The sequence below is a fragment of the Coccinella septempunctata genome, chromosome 8, assembly GCF_907165205.1.
Source record: "Coccinella septempunctata chromosome 8, icCocSept1.1, whole genome shotgun sequence".
In the NCBI taxonomy this organism is placed as follows: Eukaryota; Metazoa; Arthropoda; class Insecta; order Coleoptera; family Coccinellidae; genus Coccinella; species Coccinella septempunctata.
The window spans coordinates 31,646,278-31,667,686 of record NC_058196.1 but is presented as its reverse complement, the minus strand read 5'-3'; the positions used below and the strand labels follow the sequence as shown (position 1 = coordinate 31,667,686).

Genomic DNA, 21,409 nt, shown 5'->3' with positions numbered 1-21,409 from the left:
CTCGAGCTAACGGGCAAGAGTTTCGGTCCGCCATTTTCGCGTTGTCAAAAGAAGATTAATTCACACACAAGAAGATTATATTGGGATCGTTTTCCATTAGGTTTTATTGCATTTGGGGGCCCGAGGAGTCTTTTCCCGGCCCCTTTTATCCGTTTTATCGTTTTTTCTTCTCCGGCATCCATTATGATTTCGGCGCTTTATTGGGCCTACTTCTGCTGGGCGGATCGTTTATTTCTTGGATTCGTTGTTGTTCGGATCGATTGAATTTTCAATGGTACTGCAAAGTAATTGGATTAAACGGTTCGTAATCCGTGAAAATGTCGATTTAAGATGGCGGGGAAAAGATGGCAACCTTGTTTGAGGTTATAATTGTGAAAAATGTCATTTGAAATCGTTGGAGTCATAGGACCTACTATTATCATCCAGAACACTTGGATCTTCAGTATACGAGAGATTTCTTGCAAAATCTCTTTTTTTATTCGTTATTTCCCATTTTATTCTAGAAACAGATGGCGTCCCATCGAAATTCCAACGGATACCGGATCGAGTCGTCCGTCATCATAGACTACAGAGACACCTCGACCGCTGCCAAGATATCTTACCGTTGTTATACCTCGGAACATTATCTTGCGGCCGTCGAATGTAAAAACGACCCCACAAAGCAACAGAAATAAAAATAGACGGACGTTGCCGCGGTACAATGCCGACAATAAAAAGGAACATAAAACGCCAGCTCGAAGCGTGGAATACAGTAAATGAAATGGTTGTATTTCTAGATCTAATCTTTCTCGGTCAGATGTAATAATTGGAGTTACGTCGGATTGCGTTCGTTGTTAGACTTGTTGCGGTTTCGATGTTCGGTGCGTGACCAGAAGGAACGTCAAAACGACGGTACTTGGCGTCAACTTTTTTTTTGAGTATTGTTGGTGTTCTGCCCTGACTGCCGGTTTCCAATGCAACTCTTTCCTTAAAATCTCGATATTCAGTGGGATATGGGAGATTTGAGCTGTTTTATCTGCAGGTATTGGAAACTCTGATAAGTTTAGCGGAACGCGTGCCTTGTTAGCTTGATTAACTATAGATATTAGATATTATCTCTTGTCAGCGACGAGGAGGATACACAGAAATGAACTTTTTTCGATATTCAGCAGGATTTTTCAAGATATAGAGGTTTCCCTCACCCATTGATGGGTTTACACGACATGAAACATGGATGGGAGGAAACTATTCGGCAGTCTCTGTTGGCTGATTAAGGGTGTAAAAGGGAGACAACATTGAACTGAACTCTACCTAGAGAATAGAGTGTAGGTGGTCACTGGAAAGTAAGGAAAAAAAAATGAATGGTGGTGTGCATTCTGTCCCCCCCCCGTGTTTTCACACCAGCAGAGGTTGAAATATTCACACGGATCAGACTCACTCAGTATAGAACTTTTTAGGATATCTGGGTTTCTCACATCCCATCCATGAATTCATACGTCATGAACACGAACGTTTCATGACGCGAAAGAAACTTCTCGTTTCGTGTCGGTACACACCACGGTTTAGAGTGATGGATCCCCAGTTGATTAACACCTCATTACGTCAGTTCTCTCGCCCTTTTTACAATCGTACTTATCTCCCCTCGTATCTAACCTCAATCGTCGACTCATTTCACACAAACACACACGAACATGTATACCTACAACGGTCGCTCATAAATGCGATGGAATACTCACGTGTGGTACTGCGCCTGCAGAAAATTGAATTCCTCCTTTATCCTCTCCAGCGTGTCCGCGATGGTGAACTTGATCTGCCCGCCCTGGGGCGGGGGACCCTGAAACAAGTCGTACATTTCATTAACTCATCGTAACTGATTGAATTCGAGTTTTTAGAACGGATTCGGCACGGCGCGGCTGTAATTACAAGAAATGTTATTTATCGCGCGAAACGGGGAAGGAGCCGAGCGTACGGAACGTCTAAAGGTGGCCGTTCGCGTGAGGGACGAACAGATGGCGCCACTTATGCGCGAGACCAAATTGTAGGGCCTCATACGATCGGCATCGGGGGGATAACCACCGAAGAGGCTTTTCTTCTCGGAAATCCGAGGAGATACAAGGAGATCCAAGAAAATTCAAAGAGAATCCAAGGAGATGCAAGGAAATCTGAGTAGATCCAAGGACTTCCGAGGAGATACTAGGATAACCAAGGAAACATAAAGGAGATACAAGGAAATCCAGAGATCCCCACCGAAACGGTAGATCACATGATGCCTGCCGCCAGTTGGACAAGAGGCTACTACGCCACACACGACAAGGACGAACCCTACCGGGCCGATCCGTACTGTCAGGCTTCAACGCGTATGGCCGCCTTAAGTCGCCCCAGTCGAGTTGGTGGTGCAAAATAGCGGAACGGAAAAATTGAACGATTAAGGCCCGTTTGCACCAATACCTCTTAAAACGAGTACTTAACTAAGCCTCGTTTAAAGTTACGGAACGCTTAATTTTATTCCCAGTTGCACGACTATGGCTTAACAGAATCTTAAGTAAGGGGCCCTCAAGTTTTTATATCTAGTGATATTTCGGTTTTTTATTTTGGTGCAACTTCATCCTAGTCCAATAAAGCTATTTCATTGGTTGGCTGGTTGCTGATAATCGTTGTCATTTCATTAACCTAACTTTATTGTCCTGTCAGTCAGTGTCAAGGATATTATTATAATATTATCAAAAAGTAACAACTTTTTGTTGTTGAATTAGCATTAATATTGATAATAATTGTCAAATAAAAGATACCTAAGTTTATATAAGTACAACACTTTCTTTGTAAGGTCTTGTGTGAATTTGTTTTACTAATGTTGAAGAGGAACGTGAAGAAAATGTCCTTATTGCCCTTACGAATACGGTTAATGATTGCTAAGCAAGTGGTGGTAATTTACGAAGGACACTCAACTTCTCAACAGAAGAAAAGAGTTTGTTGCTAACTATAGTATAATTTGTGACGCCAAACTGAAAATTAAAAAAGACTGATGGCATTACAATAAAGGCAAAAGAAAAGGCTTGGTATTCAGTAATGAATTCATTCAATATTCAAAATCAATCAAAAATGAGAAGTTCTGCAGCCAGTTCAACGAATTATTTTAGGTTAGGATCCCGCCCTTAAATACCTAAGTGGTCATTACAGGAGCGCTTAAATTTAAGGCTAGCTTTAGCCATTTAAATGTCACTTAACAGTTGGTGCAACGTAATTTAAGTTGAGGGCTCATTTTAAGGGACACTTAACACTAAGTGCGTTTGGTGCAAACGGGTCTAAGACGCTTAATTGGAATTGGAGATTTGTCGTTTTCGCCACTAGCTCGCCAATTTGACAGCTGTCATTTTTGACGTATGACAGGTGAAACGTCACCTTCGATAAATAAGTGAACGTCCAACGAACGCAGCCTCGAGTCGAGCGTGGCTACAATCTGGAATCTAGACCGTCTTCTGGAGCGTCGGTCCTCCCTAATTTATGCTGATTGTATTCATGGAGGGCGGAGGGGGCTTTGGAGAGCGGCGCTCCAGAACTGCCCTTAACAGTTCGCCCGATACAATGGAAGTGTAAAATATCCGCCGAGATAATTCCGAGATTAGATTTTATCACTTCGCTCCGTGTTTCCATTAATCGATGATGAATATTTATTAGGATGGGCGTTCGACGACTTGCTTATGAACTTCCCAGGGGTATGTTGGCCGATCTAGTTTTAAACGGTTCCGATAATCATCCTCTTCGACATTAATTAATTAGTTCGGTCCGAGTAGTTTGGTTTTATCGACTCCTGACAGATGACACTAGATGACAGATGACAGTGTGCGGTTTATATGGACTAGTAGGCCTGGAGATCCTCTTTATGGGTCAAGTTTTGTCGAACTGACGTGGATTTGTTTACGTTTGCGTTTGGTAAACGTCAAAATCTCTAATTTCTCGGGCACTATTTCTTATAGTTACATCGCGTTAGCTACAAGTTAAATATTCTCAGGATTTACTTCAGAAGTGAAAGCCTCAATTCCCAACCATTTCGTGCGGGTTGGAGGTCGTGGAGTTAGTTAAATCCCATAAAAAATCTTGGAAATATCGAGAATATAATCGATTAGTGCCATTCATTACATTATACGCGGATCAAAATCGGTGAATGTTGAATAAACGATAAGAAATTGTGTTTTCAATACGGAGTATAACATTATTCACACTTCATTGAATCCTAGATAAGATTGTTCATTTGGATGGATTGTGGAGTTTTGAATCGAGAATGATTCACCTCTCTGAATATGGGATTAAACTCATTAGTCCCGATAATACCGGGTGAGTCTTTGACTTGTATTTTAACAATAGATTCTTGAGGTCGAGAGAAACACTTTTTTCTTATACCATTTTTTCCGATTCGGTTTAGTTTGATAGATACAGGCTGTCCAAAAACCATAAAAAATGTTATTTTTAGTGTTATCTCACAAACGGTTTTATCGAATGAAATGAATTTCGGAAAATAGTTTTTCATTTATTCGATTAATATTTTTCGAACAAAAGATATTACCCACGTCTTCCAGTTTTCTCATCTGACCATTACGTACCATAAAAATACCAAAAATTCAAAGAACCCAATTCTTGAAACTGAGTTGGACGCTATTTAATGAATATTTGAACATTTTGTAAAATAAAAGTATTCTTCATATTTTCTCGTATAATGAGGCGTTTTCTGCTGGTGTGAAAACCCAGGGGAACAGAATGCCTTCCGCCGTTCATTTTTTCTTCCTAACTTTCCAGTGTCCACCTCTACTGTTATAATTTGATGTTAAAAAATTACAAAGTATCTGTGAAGTTTGAAAAATTTGGTACCAGCCAAAATCAGCAAGTTCAATTAGAAATTTTTCTAGAATTCGGGTTCAAACAAGTTCGGATGGCAGAGATTAAATGTAGGTTGATCGTTATCCAACCAGTAATGTATTCCAACTCCAACGAACCATTTCATATAAAATACCGCGATTAAATACAATGAAGCAATAATATGACACGCATACATATTTTATAGGGTCATGTAAGGGGTCATGCGATTCTACATACGGTAATTAGGCGGCTTATTGATCTGTTTCGACGGATATAGTCCGTTCAAAGCGAGAAAAAATTAATGATCCTGGAGCAATTTATCTCTAACGGAATATCATCAAATTCTCCACAGTTTTCAGCGAGATTCTGTATTCTGACATTCACCGAACAAATCCACGATCACAGAATTAACTCTTGCTTGACGTTTCCAACGTCAGATTGACAAGGGTGAAGTTAGCACCAATCACAGACAGTTGTTAGAAGTGTTCTTGACCTCAGTATTTATTGAATTAATTTCGTTATGGTTTTTTTTAGGCAGATGTGATCGTAAGGTAGACATATTGATCATAAAAATCGAATCTTTTGCAACGAGTCACAAGAAAGATTACGAAACCATTGATAATTGCTATTCGATTAAGGTATTGATTGTGCTTAGCCTACGTGATTCATTGCTGACCAGAAATTTCGAACATAATCGAACACAGTATCGAATTTCTCTGGCGAACTACCTAGTTGAAACCGAATTAACGAAGCGCCCGATGTTTAATTTCGCATATTTGTATCTGACGGTTTGGAATCTATGAAATGGATCGCATTCTCAAATTATAAATACCCATACATTAGTTGTTGAAAACAATTTTGCATAATGAATAACGATGGCAAATGTTGAATATTCATCACTTGTTATAATCGTCCCCGATATGAACAATAACTACGTGTTTCGATCTGTCAGTTCAAGAAGGAAATTTTTCACAGGATGTTTTCGATGATTAACCAATTTTTTATTGGTATCAATGAACAATATCTGAAAACAATCGAATTGGATTGAACAAAATACCTAAATAATGGCAAAGAGGAGTTACAAGACGTAGAAAGTGTCTTCTTTGAAGAGTTTTGCCAGCAAATATACAAGGTGTCCCAACTGATAAATGGTGACCAGCCTATAGCTTAGCAGTAGAGATCGTGTTGTCTTCTTACAGTTAGTTGCTTGCGTTAGAAATTCAGGGTCGGAGATTGTAAACTTAAATCCATCAGTCGAGTCAATAAATCTTTTTTCAGGTAAAGATGGGGTAGGATGAAAAATACAGGGTGAGCCTTCGACTCGTTTTCATATTTTAAGAGTAGAGTCTTGAGGTCAAAACGAACCCTTTTTTCATATACCATTTTTTTCGAATCGGATCGGTTTGAAAGATACAGGCTTTTGAAAAACTATAAAAAAACGTTTTAGTTCTCAAAAACGTCGCAACTTCGAGAATAATTCAGTCAGATAGAGCATGTGCGTGTATACTAAGGATGCTTCCCAAACTTAATGAAAAATTTCGATGCCAGCATCATCCAACACAAAATTTTCACTGTTTACATCTCTGGAGGTGTCAAGAAACCAATAAAAATATCCATCAGTTCTCTTCAGACTCTTTCTGGAGGACCACCAATGGCAGCTCGAATGAAACACTCGAACATTTCGAATAACTCCATTATAAAGTTGTAAATAACGAAGACTATTAAAAACGAAAGCCTCCAGAATGCTCGAACTGAACAATTGAATTCATTCGGTACACCTCAATCCCGCTACCGGAATGCGTAATTACTTTTCTGAAATATTAATCGTCTTTGAGAGCATCATTACATGTTTATTCGAACCTGTAATGAAATATTCATAGTCCGCTCGTTCCTCTTCCTCTCCTTTCTAAATCGTCACATCAATATTTTACGATGATTCCGACGCTCCGTCGTAAAACACGGCATCAAATAAATAAGTAATGAAAAAAACATTGTCGAATGAAATTTAATGACGACAATTATATATACAATTGATGCTATTACGTATGAACGACTACCTGAAAAAATGGAAATTCAGATATTCAACAATCAACATTCATTGAGGTCAATATAATCAAATAAAGCTGAAGAAAAACAAATAAAAAAATAAATAAAAATAATAAAAAATTAATTTCGCTAAATAAAAATATTCCAAACTAACAAATGGTTTAATACCCAAAGCCGAAAGAAGTGGCAAGTCTAATGAAAGTATTTTCAAGGAACGATTCATCTAATTGATCTAATTTAGCCAATTGAACCAATTTGAATTCATGACTGATAGAACACGTTTCATTATAACATCGAAACAGGCAACACTGGACAAGTTCCACAATGAGATTCGTTGTGTTACACTAGGCGACCTTATGTCTAAAGTTATATCTGTTACGCCGAATGGTTTATCAATTCGTTATTATTTCCAATCTTAATGTTTCATCTTACATGTTTTTTTCAACCTCTTAGTTTTTTTTTAGGAAGAAACTGCTTTGTCAGAGGTGACAAGCAAACAAATTTCTAGTGAACATGTAAGTGTGAATACCTCGCAACTTTGTAGGTGTCATGAAGAAGACCAACCAAGGCGTACAATTTTTGTGTTAATAAAATTCATTGAAAATATTATTGTTTCATTTATATCTTCCTATATACATCTTATTTATATACTATACAGTGGAAGGTCCTAGATCTACCATTACGGGACGATTAGTCTTAAAAACCATAATGGAATCAATACTTTAGACTACTCTTCACTCTATGAGTCGAATCGGTACTTCGTAACCCCGTCTGTGATCGGTGCTAACCTAACTCTCCTTAAATTGACCTTAAACCTCGCCTTCACCTACATTCGTTAAAAACTTTGGTATTTTTTCGGTATTTTCTTTATGGGCCGGCGAGAAGCAGCGGTTTGGTCAAATAGAACCTTCTAATCAGCTCATTTTCTCCCCTCTCACTCGGTAGATACTCGAGAAATTAGTATATACACTGACCATGAACAAATTAATATTTCTAACAAACCCAATTGTAAAAATTTGGCGTAGAAATCAAAATTAACGAGGAATGACAGTAAATCATCAGGCCCAAACCCGCAAATAGCTCTTATTGACATCGCAAGATGTCATTTTCTCGGAAAGCAATCAATCAAACTTTCATGAACCGTTATCTGTTTGTACAATCGCCATCGGTTTCGGGAATAAATCACTAGGTAAACAAATTCACCCCATTCAGAATTGGTGAATATTTTCGTTCGTTATTACCCAACGATTAACCTTCTTGGGACATGAATGTGAATCATTGATTTCGCCATCGTTTTAAGTTATTATTTCTGCTTAAACGTCGGGATACCGAACAAAACTCTCGACTGTACTAAAAGTTTGAACGTTGAGGTCGTGCACGGTGCAGATCAACCTATCCCGGTCATGAGATCCGACCGCATAATTTTCTATGAACTCACCGAGAGACCAAGCGACGGAAAGTTCAAGAGTTCGCCGGGAACAGTTATAGTTTGCGATTTTTACCTACGCTTTCCATCTTTCATCTCTACAATTCGATCGATAGAACTGTACCGGACAACTCTGACAGAGAGTAACGACTCTCGCGAATGCAGAAATTGATCACTCTAATCTATGACAACGAAGCTAAGATCAGTGAGTTTGCCTTTCCGACGCGATGTATGTAGAGTTTCAAAAGCTCAGTGGTCGATTTAGGGTTTTCTGTGCCCGATAAACATTGTGTAAGATGTTCAATAGTATCGAGTCAATCATTATGTGATTTATGCTCTATAGGAGAAGAGAGAAAAACCTCACCTATCAGTAATATATTGGGAGTTGGCGGACAAAGATCCATCAGATAGAATTAGAATTGCCACTGGGGATCACACAAGAAGTTGACATCACAAATGAAATAGATAACCCCAATATTCAAAGGAAAAACGTCCAAACAAAAAAGTTATGGCACCAAAAAATCGATCAAAGGTTGGACCATATAAGAAATGTGGATATCAGATAAGAACTAAAAGAACAACCGATAACAGAATAAGCAACAAACTACAAGAGCAGATGGAGAGACTACTTGATAATACCCCAAAGGACGTAGTGTCGGTAGACTGATAATGAGGCAGTAAAATGTGTATAACATGGACCAAAGTTTGATCTCTTCATAGTTCTCTCCCTAATAATGTATTATCTCACGAAATATTCGATAAAGTAACGAATATTGCTGTCGTAATGCGCTGATTCATTCTTTAATACCCATAAACATTCCCCGAAGAGACCATGCCAAAATAACTGATCGGATTTCGCGTCCACGCGGTATAGCAACGTGTTAGTTCGCCAGCAGACCGTATCACATCTCTACCAAGAACCGTCCCAGCTCGAAACCGGTAACTTTCACAAGCACGCTTCATCAGCGCTTTACAGATACAATAACCCCACAACGATATCCATCGATATAATACTAACCGTCTTGAACATGATCGACAATTATTCCATAAAATAATCCAGTTGAGCGAGCGTTAATCCAAAGTGGCACAGAGGTCACAAAACCGCCAAAATCACTTCCACAGAAACGGCACGTCAATTAGGTTCACTTTGTCCGCCGTACAAGCGTTTCCGTCTCGCACTAAAGCGACCGCATTCTATGGTTCGAACGCGATGCGCATTCCTGCCGACAGACTCAGACAGATGTTGTCAAAAACGTACCTACTAAGAGACTAACAGCCCGAGCCAACACAAAATACAAGTAGGCGACGCTTCCCGCAGCTTGTGAATCGTTGGGAAGGCTCTCTTTGTCTATCCATCTCGCTCTGACAGGGACGGAATGGTGCTTTTCGCCCGTCACGGGCATCGGACGGATGGCTTTGAGGCGTCGATTTGTGATTTACAACGCTTAAGTCAGCTTAAGTGGCGTTACGCTCCGGACTATCCGTTCTACCTGACGGTGAAGACCCCTAAGCGATTATGGCTTTAGTCGAAAAATCATGTGTTCTTGAATTGGGCTGTTCTATGAAATAGACTGGTTGATTCTCGGGAGAAACTCATAAAAGAACATAAATCCACCACACCACTGATCTACCGAGTACTCGGATCTGTCATAATTGCCAAAACAATCGATTGGTGTACTGGTAAGTTGAATGAAATGATCTACCTCATTTGGTCTACAGAATTGGAGAATCTGTCGAATCTCCCAATAAGATACTTTTGTTACGCACACATCTACCCAAAAATAAGCTTCTCCAATCTACCTAGAAGAGAAATTATGGATTTGATGATCTACCTGTTCACTGAGCTACTGCAAAGGAGAATTATAAGATTATCTAAGGCATCATAACGATCGGTTAAGAGTTAAAACTAAGAAACTACCGAATCTCTGATCTACCCTGAGTAGGATCTACCAGTCGATTGATCTACCGGAAAATAATGGATAGTTTCAGTGATTCACCAAAAAAGATGATCATCCAATTCTCTGATCTACCGTTAAGTAGAATGAACTGATCTATCTCTACGAATTTTTCGGTTCACCAAAAAAATCCATAGATTCACTCATGTGCGAGATCTGTCAAATCGTTCTGCAGAAATGAAAAGTCTACCTATCTGATGATCTACGGAATTATAAAATTTATCGCTCACAGTTCCGAGAGGAATGATTTATAGGTCTACCCAAGATAATAATCTACATCAACATCGATTTACCAAGTAGAAGACTTACTGATTCGCTCATCTACCAAAAAAAAAATGATCAACTGGTTCACTCATCCACTGTTGGGATGAATTAACCGATTTTTTGATCTACCCAGAGAGGGTCTGCCGAAAATTTTGATGTACGGCTTCGATGATCTACCAAGAAAGAAGAAGAACTTCCCGATTCGCTGATCTTTCAAAGAGAAAAATGCCAGTTCACTCATCTACTAGCGAAAACTAGATTCACTGATCTACTGAATTGGAACTTTCATAAGTCCATTCACTGATCTACCAAAAAAGGGATCTACTGATGAATTGATCTTTAAAAATGGATAATCTACCGGTACATGTGATGTGATGCGAATTAGAGAGTACCAATTTCGTTATCTACAGAAATATAAATCAACAGTGATCTACCAGAGGAAGGATCTACTGATTTACTGTTCTACCACAAGTAATAATCTACAGCTACAACGATCTAAGACTCACAGATTCGCTCACCTACCAAGAAAATAATCAATTGGTTCACTGATCTACTGCAAAGAAGAATAAACAATTTTTCGACTTGCTGATCTACCAAAAAGAAAATAGATCTGTTTATACAATAAAAAACCAAGAAAAGAGTCTACTGATTCATTGATAGACCACTCTAACCTAGTAATGATCAATCAAAATGGGGAATTGAACGATTCTTTGATCCATCCAGAGAGGGTCTACCAAGGAACAAGAAGAACTTCGCTGATCAATCAAAGAGACAAAATACCAGTTCACTCATCTACCGGTGACTAGATTCACTGATCTACTGAAAACTCAAAATGGACTTCCATCATTATATTTGTCTGTTTCACTCGTAAATTCGATGTTGAAATTCTTCCGAGGCAGTTCGTCACGTTGATCACATTCGCGAGCACGGATCATCGTATCACGAGTGGAAATCTCGAAAAAAGAATACAACGCTTGATTGGCAACGATTCCCATTAACGACCCTGATGGTCGCAGATTAGCAATTATCAATTTTTATCGACAACATGCAGTCCCAACGGTAACCGTTAATTAGCCGGTCAATTAACATGCATGAGACCGCTAATCATTGAAAGATATAACTAGATCAACAGAACGCAATTAATTCCGTCAATCAGCCGTCGTCTCACCGTCATCCGGCCTCCGCCTGCTATGTTCGATGAAGCAACAACAATCCGCCGTAAATTTCGTCATCCTAGAGTTACCCCGCGAAGTATATTTCGCGAATTAAGATTCGGATACATTGTCAGATCGATCCGGCCTTAGATCCGGAGGAAATTTCACGAAAAAGGCAAGAACAACAAGGACTTTTCAATCTGGACCCTGGTCACTCTGTCGGTCAGTCACTTGTCAGAAAGAGAGCACAGACTGCACATACATGCCCCCAGGCGTTCTGTGGTGAAGAAATATGTACCCATGAGGAAGACTTTCTGGAGAAGGATGAAACCGAAGGAGGAACACTCTGGAGGAATCTTCCAAGAATGGATCATAGTAAAAAAATCCTTCGGAAGTTTGAAACTGCAAGATCCAAGGAGTATTTGGATCTCAGCCTCCTCCCTGGGTTCCTCAAAGTAAATTGTTGCCCTTGGAAGCATATGATGAGAATGGGCCCATCAGGAACTGACAGATGTAGATTCTGTGGAGAAGAGGAGGAAACTCCCCGAGCTCTGAGTGTCTTGGAGGAGGAAATTATAGGAGGACTTGACCTCCTTGAAGCCCTTTCAGATTCTGGAGTTCATTGGAGCTCTGGAGCAGGAGGGCCACCTGTAGATGGCGCAGTTGTGATGAGAGCTCTGCTAGGGGCACCGCGAATGGAGATTCGGATACATTGTCAGATCGATCCGGACGTTTTCCAACGGTTAGAACCGGAGGAAAGTTCACGAAGAAGGTAAGAACAACAAGGACTCTTCAATCTGGACCCTGGTCACTCTGTCGGTCAGTCACTTGTCAGAAAGAGAGCACGAACTGCACATACATGCCCCCAGGCTTTCTGTGGTGAAGAAATATGTACCCATGAGGAAGAATTTCTGGAGAAGGATGAAACCAAAGGAGAACCACTCTGGAGAAATCTTCCAGGAATGGATCATATCAAAAAGTTCCTTCGGAAGTTTGAAACTGCAAGATCCAAGGAGTATTTGGTTCTCAGCCTCCTCACTGGCTTCCTCACTGGAAATTATTGCCCTTGGAAGCGTATGATGAGAATGGGCTCATCAGGAACTGACAGATGTAGATTCTATGGAGAAGAGGAGGAAACTCCCCGAGCTCTGAGTGTCTTGGACGAGGAAATTATGGGAGGACTTGACCTCCTTGAAGCCCTTTCAGATTCTGGAGTTTATTGGAGCTCTGGAGATGGAGGGCCACCTGTAGATGGCGCAGTTGTGATGAGAGCTCTGGTAGGGGCACCGCGAATTGAGATTCGGATACATTGTCAGATCGATCCGGACGTTTTCCAACGGTTAGATCCGGAGGAAATTTCACGAAGAAGGCAAGAACAACAAGGACTCTTCAATCTGGACCCTGGTCACTCTGTCGGTCAGTCACTTGTCAGAAAGAGAGCACGAACTGCACGTACATGCCCCCAGGGTTTCTGTGGTGAAGAAATATGTACCCATGAGGAAGAATTTCTGGAGAAGGATGAAACCAAAGGAGGAACACTCTGGAGGAATCTTCCAGGGATGGATCATTCCAAAAAGTTCCTTCGGAAGTTTGAAACTGCAAGATCCAAGGAGTATTTGGATCTCAGCCTCCTCTCTGGCTTTCTCACTGGAAATTGTTGCCCTCGGAAGCATATGATGAGAATGGGCTCATCAGGAACTGGCAAGTGTTGATTCTGTGGAGAAGAGGAGGAAACTCCCGAGCTCTGAGTGTCTTGGACGAGGAAATTATAGGAGGACTTGACCTCCTTGAAGCCCTTTCAGATTCTGGAGTTCATTGGAGCTCTGGAGCTGGAGGGCCACCTGTAGATGGCGCAGTTGTGATGAGAGCTCTGGTAGGGGCACCGCGAATTGAGATTCGGATACATTGTCAGATCGATCCGGACGTTTTCCAACGGTTAGATCTGGAGGAAATTTCACGAAGAAGGCAAGAACAACAAGTACTCTTCAATCTGGACCCTGGTCACTCTGTCGGTCAGTCACTTGTCAGAAAGAGAGCACAGACTGCACATACATGCCCCCAGGCGTTCTGTGGTGAAGAAATATGTACCCATGAGGAAGACTTTCTGGAGAAGGATGAAACCGAAGGAGGAACACTCTGGAGGAATCTTCCAAGAATGGATCATAGTAAAAAAATCCTTCGGAAGTTTGAAACTGAAAGATCCAAGGAGTATTTGGATCTCAGCCTCCTCTCTGGCTCTCTTACTGGAAATTGTTGCCCTTGGAAGCGTATGATGAGAATGGGCTCATCAGGAACTGACAAGTGTTGATTCTGTGGAGAAGAGGAGGAAACTCCTGAGCTCAGAATGTCTTGGAGGAGAAAATTATAGGAGGACTTGACCTCCTTGAAGCCCTTTTAGATTCTGGAGTTTATTGGAGCTCTGGAGCTGGAGAGCTACCTGTAGATGGCGCAGTTGTGATGAGAGCTCTGGTAGGGGCATAATAAACCTTAAGGTCGCAGTGGAATGTAACCACGACCTTAAAGACAACTTCGAATCGCTTCAAAACTTCCTGATCCTTACGCCAATTGACATAGTCGATGGAGTTCTTGTCTGGAGGAGGCATTTAAATGTACTGTGACCTTCCTTGGCCACCAAGGTCGTGCGATTCGTCTCCGCTGGATTTTTTCTTAAGTGAGTGGTATATGGCGTAAGCCTTAAACACAATCTATCCTTGAAGTAAACATGAGTGATGAAAAACTCATAATTCGTGCCGATGGGTCTTGATTTACCCCCGGCGGCGCCCGAGCCGGCCCTGGGGTGATTTCATTGAAAGGAGGGATGGCGGCGGCACCCTTACAAACCACCACATAATCTGGCTATATCGTTCCCAGATTTTCACTGTATTATTCCGCTGCCAAGAGGGAACTCATTACACAGATTTGTTAAGAGATTCATTGAATCCGTCCGCTTGCGCCGTTCGGAGGGGGTTGATGTCGGGTTATTAAAGCCCACGACCAATCATACCAGGCACTCCTAGATGGTCGCGGGGACTTTCTGTGTGCTGCAGGATGATTTGTTTTTATCGATTCGTAACTAGGCACCGACACGAGGTTGACATGCCATTTATTCAGGTTTTCATCCTGAAAAATGGACGGGGGTGGGGAACGTATCGACTTTGTGACGATGTGGGGGGTTCGGGATGTTTTGTTCGCGGGGGTTGGGGGGTCGTAGGGGTCGGCGAACACTCCGACGATTGGGAAAAAAGCAATTTCGACTGCACTCCTGGATGTTGGTGGGATGGGGGTAGCAGGGGGGTTATCTGTGGGTTTTTCGTTGTTGCCGGAAATTTAGGGGTGGGTTTTTGGTGTTACTAGTGGAAATTTGGTCGCGATTTAGGTTACTCGTGGTAGAACTGGATGGAATCTTGGTAAAGCTAAAATTTCTTCTACTGTTAATTGGCTAAAATGTTACTAATGGAACAATGCTCACTTACTTACTTTTGGAACAAAATGCTGGTTACTACTGGGAGCATCATCCTTCACTTATGGAGCATGTCTAGGCAAACATATTTTAAAATATGAAATGCAGTGATACTCATGGAACAATACTTCATATTTACTTGTAACTGTAAAAATGTGTTACTTATGGAATGGGAAGGAAATAGATTACTAATGGAAGCAAACTTCCTTAGTGTTACTTCTGGAAAAGCTTATTGTATAATATTTCAAGGTTACTGATGTGTTTCACTTCAGTTTATAATCTTTACTAAAGAGTATTTGAGTTCCAAAATTATGAAACGTGTAGGTTTCAGTTCTGTTTGTTTTTTCTTTTCCAACTTCAGGTTACTTTTGAAAAAATATACTCTGTTCAAATATTGGAATGGATAATTCGCGTAGCTGTTATCCTTACTAATATTATAAATGTGGAAGTTCGTTTGTTTGTTAGTTTGTCTTTACATAGGTCTGAACCCAGATTTGCAACTTCAATGGAAATTGCATCATGTGTAGAGTGTAGAGAATTTGCCAGATTGGGTTGTCGTCTAACATTCATTCCTGTACAGAGTGAGTCTTACAAATATTTTAACAATAGATTCTTGAGGTCAAAAGAAAGACTTTTTTCCGAATCGACTCGGTTCAAAAGCTACAGGCTGTTGAAAAAGCATAAAAAATGTAATTTTTAGTTCTATCTCATAAACGGTTTCATCGAATGAGGTGAATTTCGGAATATAGTCTTCCATTTATCTGATGAATCATTTTCGAACACAAGATATCACGCACGTCTTCCAGTTTTCTCATTATGACCATTACGTACCATAAAAATACCCAAGTTTGAAACTAAGTTGGACGCTATCTAATGAATATTTGAACGTTTCGTGAAATAAAAGTATTCTTCATATTTTCTCTTATAATGCGCTGTTTACGAGTAATTTGATGTTCGAAAATTGAAAAGTATCTGTGAAATTTGAAAAATTCTGTACTTTGGCTCTTCCCCGCTGGTGTGAAAACTCAGGGGGAAACAGAATGCACTACACCGTTCATTTTTTCTTCCTAGTTTTCTAGTGTCCACCTCCACTGTTATAATTTGATGTTCAAGAATTCAAAAGTATCTGTGAAATTTGAAAAATTGGCTACTTTCGCTGAATGAAACTCTGTTTGAAAGATCCAAATATGTGTAGTGTCACAGATTTAGCTAGTTATTCTGAAGGTAATTTTGTTTTTCCAAGGGTGGCACAGCTCATTATGAAGACTGAAAATGGTCATATATATTTATCAGAACCGAATCGGAAAAAATGGTATAGGAAAAAGTGTTTCTTCCGACCTCAAGAATCTACTGTTGAAATATTTGTACGAGTCAAAGACTTGCTCTGTATATACACAACAATAAACAAGATTGCTCTAGCTATATATGGTAAAGAAGTTAACAAAGTATTGATTCCACCAGATACAGTCTGCAGGCTTAAAATGTTCCTTCTGTGTCAAACAAACACCTTGAAATCTAGGTTTAATATCGTGCAGGGCCTCCTCTAGATCATCGTAGAATCTTCTGCATTGTGTGTATGAGGTTATCAATGAAAGTTTAGGGATTGTTTTGCCGAATATTTGTGGTGGGTCAGGTATAAGTTTCTTCCAATCAATGTTGGTACCTCTAAAACTTCTCTTTTCTCATTTACATTGCCGATAGGAACGGAACGCTGATTTACTCATGGAATATTCAATTTTATTCACTAATGGAATAGTGAAATGATTGTAAGTTTTCTTCGTATTACTTTTCATTGTTCAGTGAACGTAGCGAGCTAAACCACGGTCATAAAATTTAACGCATATTGTATATACAAATCCGTCATCCTACTAACCACACCCAAGCCGATCTTTCCGCATAATCCCCAGAGTCAATAGTCGCGTCTATTCACAATCTAGCACTTTTACGGCCGCCCGACTTAGGAGCCCAAATATTTGATCTTCTTTTTCATCCCCCTCATAAATTTCGAGGCCGAAATATCGTGTGTGTGTATGTGTGTGTGCTCCGCGAGGAACACAGAATCAATACGTACTTCAGGGGTGGCCAATTCCTCGCGAACGATCGTAACGACTAATTGTCCATAGAGAATGGGGGATGAAGCTTTCGCCCCCGTACACACTGTCGAATGATTAGCGGTCGTGAGAGCTCATTTATATTATCTAAGCGTCCGCCGGCGTCGTCGTAGTCACGTGTGGCGTATAGAAATCGGAATCTCCATCTCTTGTATAAATAACTGTTATGGATTTGGGTCCGTAGGGGAGGTTGCGTATGTCTGGGTTTTATGGTGGACTGACTCATCTGTCAACATAACCAGGTGGATGTTGGGTTTGTTCTGTGAACGGTGTGGAAAATAGAGCGTTTTCCTACATATACCTCTCCCACTCGGTGCTATGATTATACTTCATTCAAATTTATTTTAGCAGTAGGTTGGCCATGAAATAATTTTCTCAAGTTTTTGTAACTAGAACGAAGTTAGGTTGGCACCCATGAAATGTCGTTAATGTCATAACGCCGTTGCCACAACTAATAACAATTTTTATTACGAAATTGCCGAAAGTGATTGAAAAAAGAGACAGGGTTTCAGGGAGTGCTATTTAGAATTCAGATCCGCTCATTCAAATAGTTATACCCTGATATTTTAAAATCCACAATACGTCAGACGGTAGCGAACATATTCAATGTAAGAGAATTTATATAATGTTTCATCTGAATCTGAAAGACTTATATTTCAGCTGAATATTTCCATAATCAGAAAGATTGTGAATGAAGAGGATGACAAAGAATTTCCTTCTATTGGGAGACCCAAAAAAGTGGTGGCATTTGGGAATTTTATGTTTGAGTGAATTAATGCGAAAAGTTTACTACAGGATTTTCGATGAATGTCATCGTAGAATAAGTTCCCTAAAATGGATTTTTCGATTTTTCATTTGACTTGTCCTATACAATGTAAATGTCTTGAGGTACTAATAAATACCTAATTATTATAATTACATCAATGTATTAAGATGAATAGCCACAAATACGCGCAAGTTGCCCTGTTACTTGTTTATTCATGTGAATTTTTTTTCAACGGTGAAGTTGCATCTTAATTTGAAACTTCCTTCAACTCCTTCTACTTATATTGATGCAAGATGATTTTTGTTGAAGAATTTAACAATCTTGTAATTATCTGTTAATTCCTTCGGGAGATACCCATTCTCAGCCATTGCATCATATGCATTTCATCTTCGGGTTAATATTTTTGAAATCTACAACTGATGTAACGTATTCAAACTTTAGGCAAAGAAAAAAACGAACATTAACTCTCCTCGAGCTAGTGCATATTATGATATACCGATCTCTTGTATTTTCCATGCAAATAACTGGGTTTGGTATGCCTTCAATCAGTTTGTATAAACTTCAATTATGTTCGTCACATATTTTCCGAAGATATTCGACATTGTGATAAAATACGTAATAACAGAAACTTTTACGTAGAACGGGCAACATAGCGTTGATTTAAAACCCAAAAATGTTTTGACAAGCTTCATAACCCCACATTTTCGTACTATACAGAGTGAAATGTGTCAAATTTCCATGGCCAACCGACTGCTAAAATAAAGTTGAATGAAGTATAGTTTATACCGATAATGTATGGAGGTTAGAACTTGATACTGGGAGTAACGTGGATCAATGGAGAGTAGAGTGTGTTGGCCGTCAAAAATCACGCTTTTTTGTAAGTGTAAGCGAAAAATCACCCGAACTTATTCAGAAGATAGTTCAGTACATCGCCAGTATCGGATACGATGTTACACCGCTATCTCCGTAACATCTAAATCATTTCTGGCAGGTACATTATTCCACTCCCACGTCAGATTACATCCATCATCGTGATGTTCACAATTCAACAACACGAATAATAACGATCTACCATAGTTCCAAGTACCGGCTATTTATCTTTGAGCCCCGTTCTTTTCCCGATCCGTATAATATAATTTGATGGTTAGGTTACGATAGCTTCACGTGTCCGATCACGGATCGTGTGAACGTACCTCCTGCGTCAATCAGCGGGTGCGGGTAGGGGGGGGGTTGGGGCTCCGATACTAATAAGGTTAGAAATGGGATAAAGGCGGCCTTTGGATGTAATTCGCGATTCTGGGAAAGATGCCGTAGCCGATATTGTTCGACGTTAGAACCTGGGGAATGCCCATTGTTAGTTGAGAAAATAAAGGACTGTAGGAAATGTCAGACGGGCTCAAGATTGAACTGGTACATGCCCGATACAGACCATTATGTACCGGTACCTGGAATTTAATCCAGCAAATCTCGGAGAGCTGCTGGTTTCGACGGAATCTATGCTGAGTTCATCAAGCATTTAGGCAAAAGGGCCTTGTTGTCTTTTTACAAGGATATATCGAAATGTTCTTAGCCTACTATAGAACCAAACAAAATTTCAATGCCAAAATATTTTTTTACTCAACATATTCTCCTCTCAATTGGATGCATTTATTACAGCGAACCTGCAACGTCTCTAGACCTTAAAAAAAATGTTTCTTCTTGCTCTGCAAACCAGACCTCCACAGCTTTTATTACCTCCTCGTTGGAAGAAAATTTACGACCTTTTAAACTTTTTTTTAGTTGAGGAACGAGATAATAGTCGGATGGAGCCAAATCTGGTGAATAAGGGGGGTGTTCTAGTAATTCAAACCCTAAATCACGAATTTTTTGCATGGCAACATGAGATTTGTGTGCAGGGGCTTTGTCCTGCAAAAACAAAACACCTTTGTATAGCTTTCCGCGTCTTTTCTCTTTAATTTTTGTGGTCAGTAATGTCGAATAGTAATTTCCGCTTATTTTTCTACCCTTATCCAAAAAATCAATCATGATTACTCCATGGCAATCCCAAAAAACTGAAGCAAGAACTTTTCCAGCAGATTTTTGGACACGAAACTTCTTAGGTCTTGGAGAACCAGAGTGTCGCCATTCCATCGATTGTTGCTTTGTTTTTGGTCGTAGAAATGTACCCAAGTCTCATCCATAGTAACAATTCGGTTTAAGAAGTCTACATCGTTTTCAAATCGAGCACAGATCGAACGCGATGCTTCTATAATCATTTGAAAAATATTTCTGAAATAGCCACCTAACAACCCAAAACACAATCTCTCCCGGCTCTTCATTAAAACTAATGCAATAGGCCCCTCTATTCTGATCCACAGAGAAGGGGACTAATCCAATGACCATCGAACGGCACGTGATCCATCCGAAGGGTTGGGGTGAGACGTGCTTATGCCCGGTAATTGTAAACATTTGTAGGGTTCAATCGACGCCCCTGTGAATGACGCGGGAAATATTGAAGAGGGCCCCTTTTCTTCTGGTCGTCGGGCTGTTCACATGACTTCGCATACGTTCTGCTCAGGGGTATAGGTATAGGTAGCAAGGGCGGTTCTAGTGGGGGTATCTTTTTTTCGAATATCGAAAAATGATTTTATTCGTTAAGACCGAACGGTTACACCGATGTCTATGAAGACATTATGAGTTGCTCTTTCAGAATATATATCACATTTAAATCTACGATGATTTTTGTGGGAGATACACTTGTAGGAAGTTGACCTTCGAAGAATCCCCAAAAAGATGGAGTCAGTTGAAACTTCCTCAAGACCGAACGGTTGTGCCGAAATTGATGAAATTCTCAGATTTATAACTAGAAAAGTTGCTCTTTCAGAATATGTATCACATTTCCATCTACAAAAATTTTCCTTGAAGATACACGACTCAAAAGTTGACCTTCGAAAAATCCCAAAAAAGATGGGGTCTCTTAAAAATCTCTCCTGGAACCGCCACTGTATTGATGGTGCTATTGGCAAGTGTACTGGCCTCTTATGAAGTGAAAATTTCACTGTTCTCTACATTAATTGCTTCCCAGACTGTCATCGACGTAAAATTACGGGTTTTTGACAATCGATGTCAGATTGAAGTGTATAGGTTAACGTCAGTTTTCTTGTCAGTTTGACACCGATCACAGATTGGTCAAACATAGAGCCAATAATACTGTTTTTGGCCTCAGTATTCATATAAACCAAACTGTTCAGTTCAACAATGGTGTCACTGTTGATCCTCAGTTTCAGGTAAAGTCATAGTAAGACTGCGACTGTCGTGTTACTCTTATATACCTTCCAGACGAAGGGTTGCTCCAATTATAACTCCCTTAAATAATTACGGGAGAATGAAGACGTTTCTAACTTAACATTCGGAACGA

The 21,409-nt window shown here is 40.0% G+C and overlaps 1 protein-coding gene across 5 annotated transcripts in view; it reads right to left on the bottom strand.

Moving 5' to 3' along the window:
- The window catches only part of LOC123318776 (protein groucho), a 52,801-nt gene that overhangs the window by 24,024 nt on the left and 7,368 nt on the right, over window positions 1-21,409 (bottom strand). For 4 of the 5 annotated variants that reach the window (XM_044905511.1, XM_044905512.1, XM_044905515.1 and 1 more), the window contains exon 2: window positions 1,716-1,813. In XM_044905511.1, coding sequence (XP_044761446.1) covers window positions 1,716-1,813 — 98 coding nt within the window. Of the gene's footprint in view, window positions 1-1,715; window positions 1,814-9,320; window positions 9,579-21,409 lie in introns of those variants that run through there. The other variant, XM_044905514.1, reaches the window with a different exon arrangement.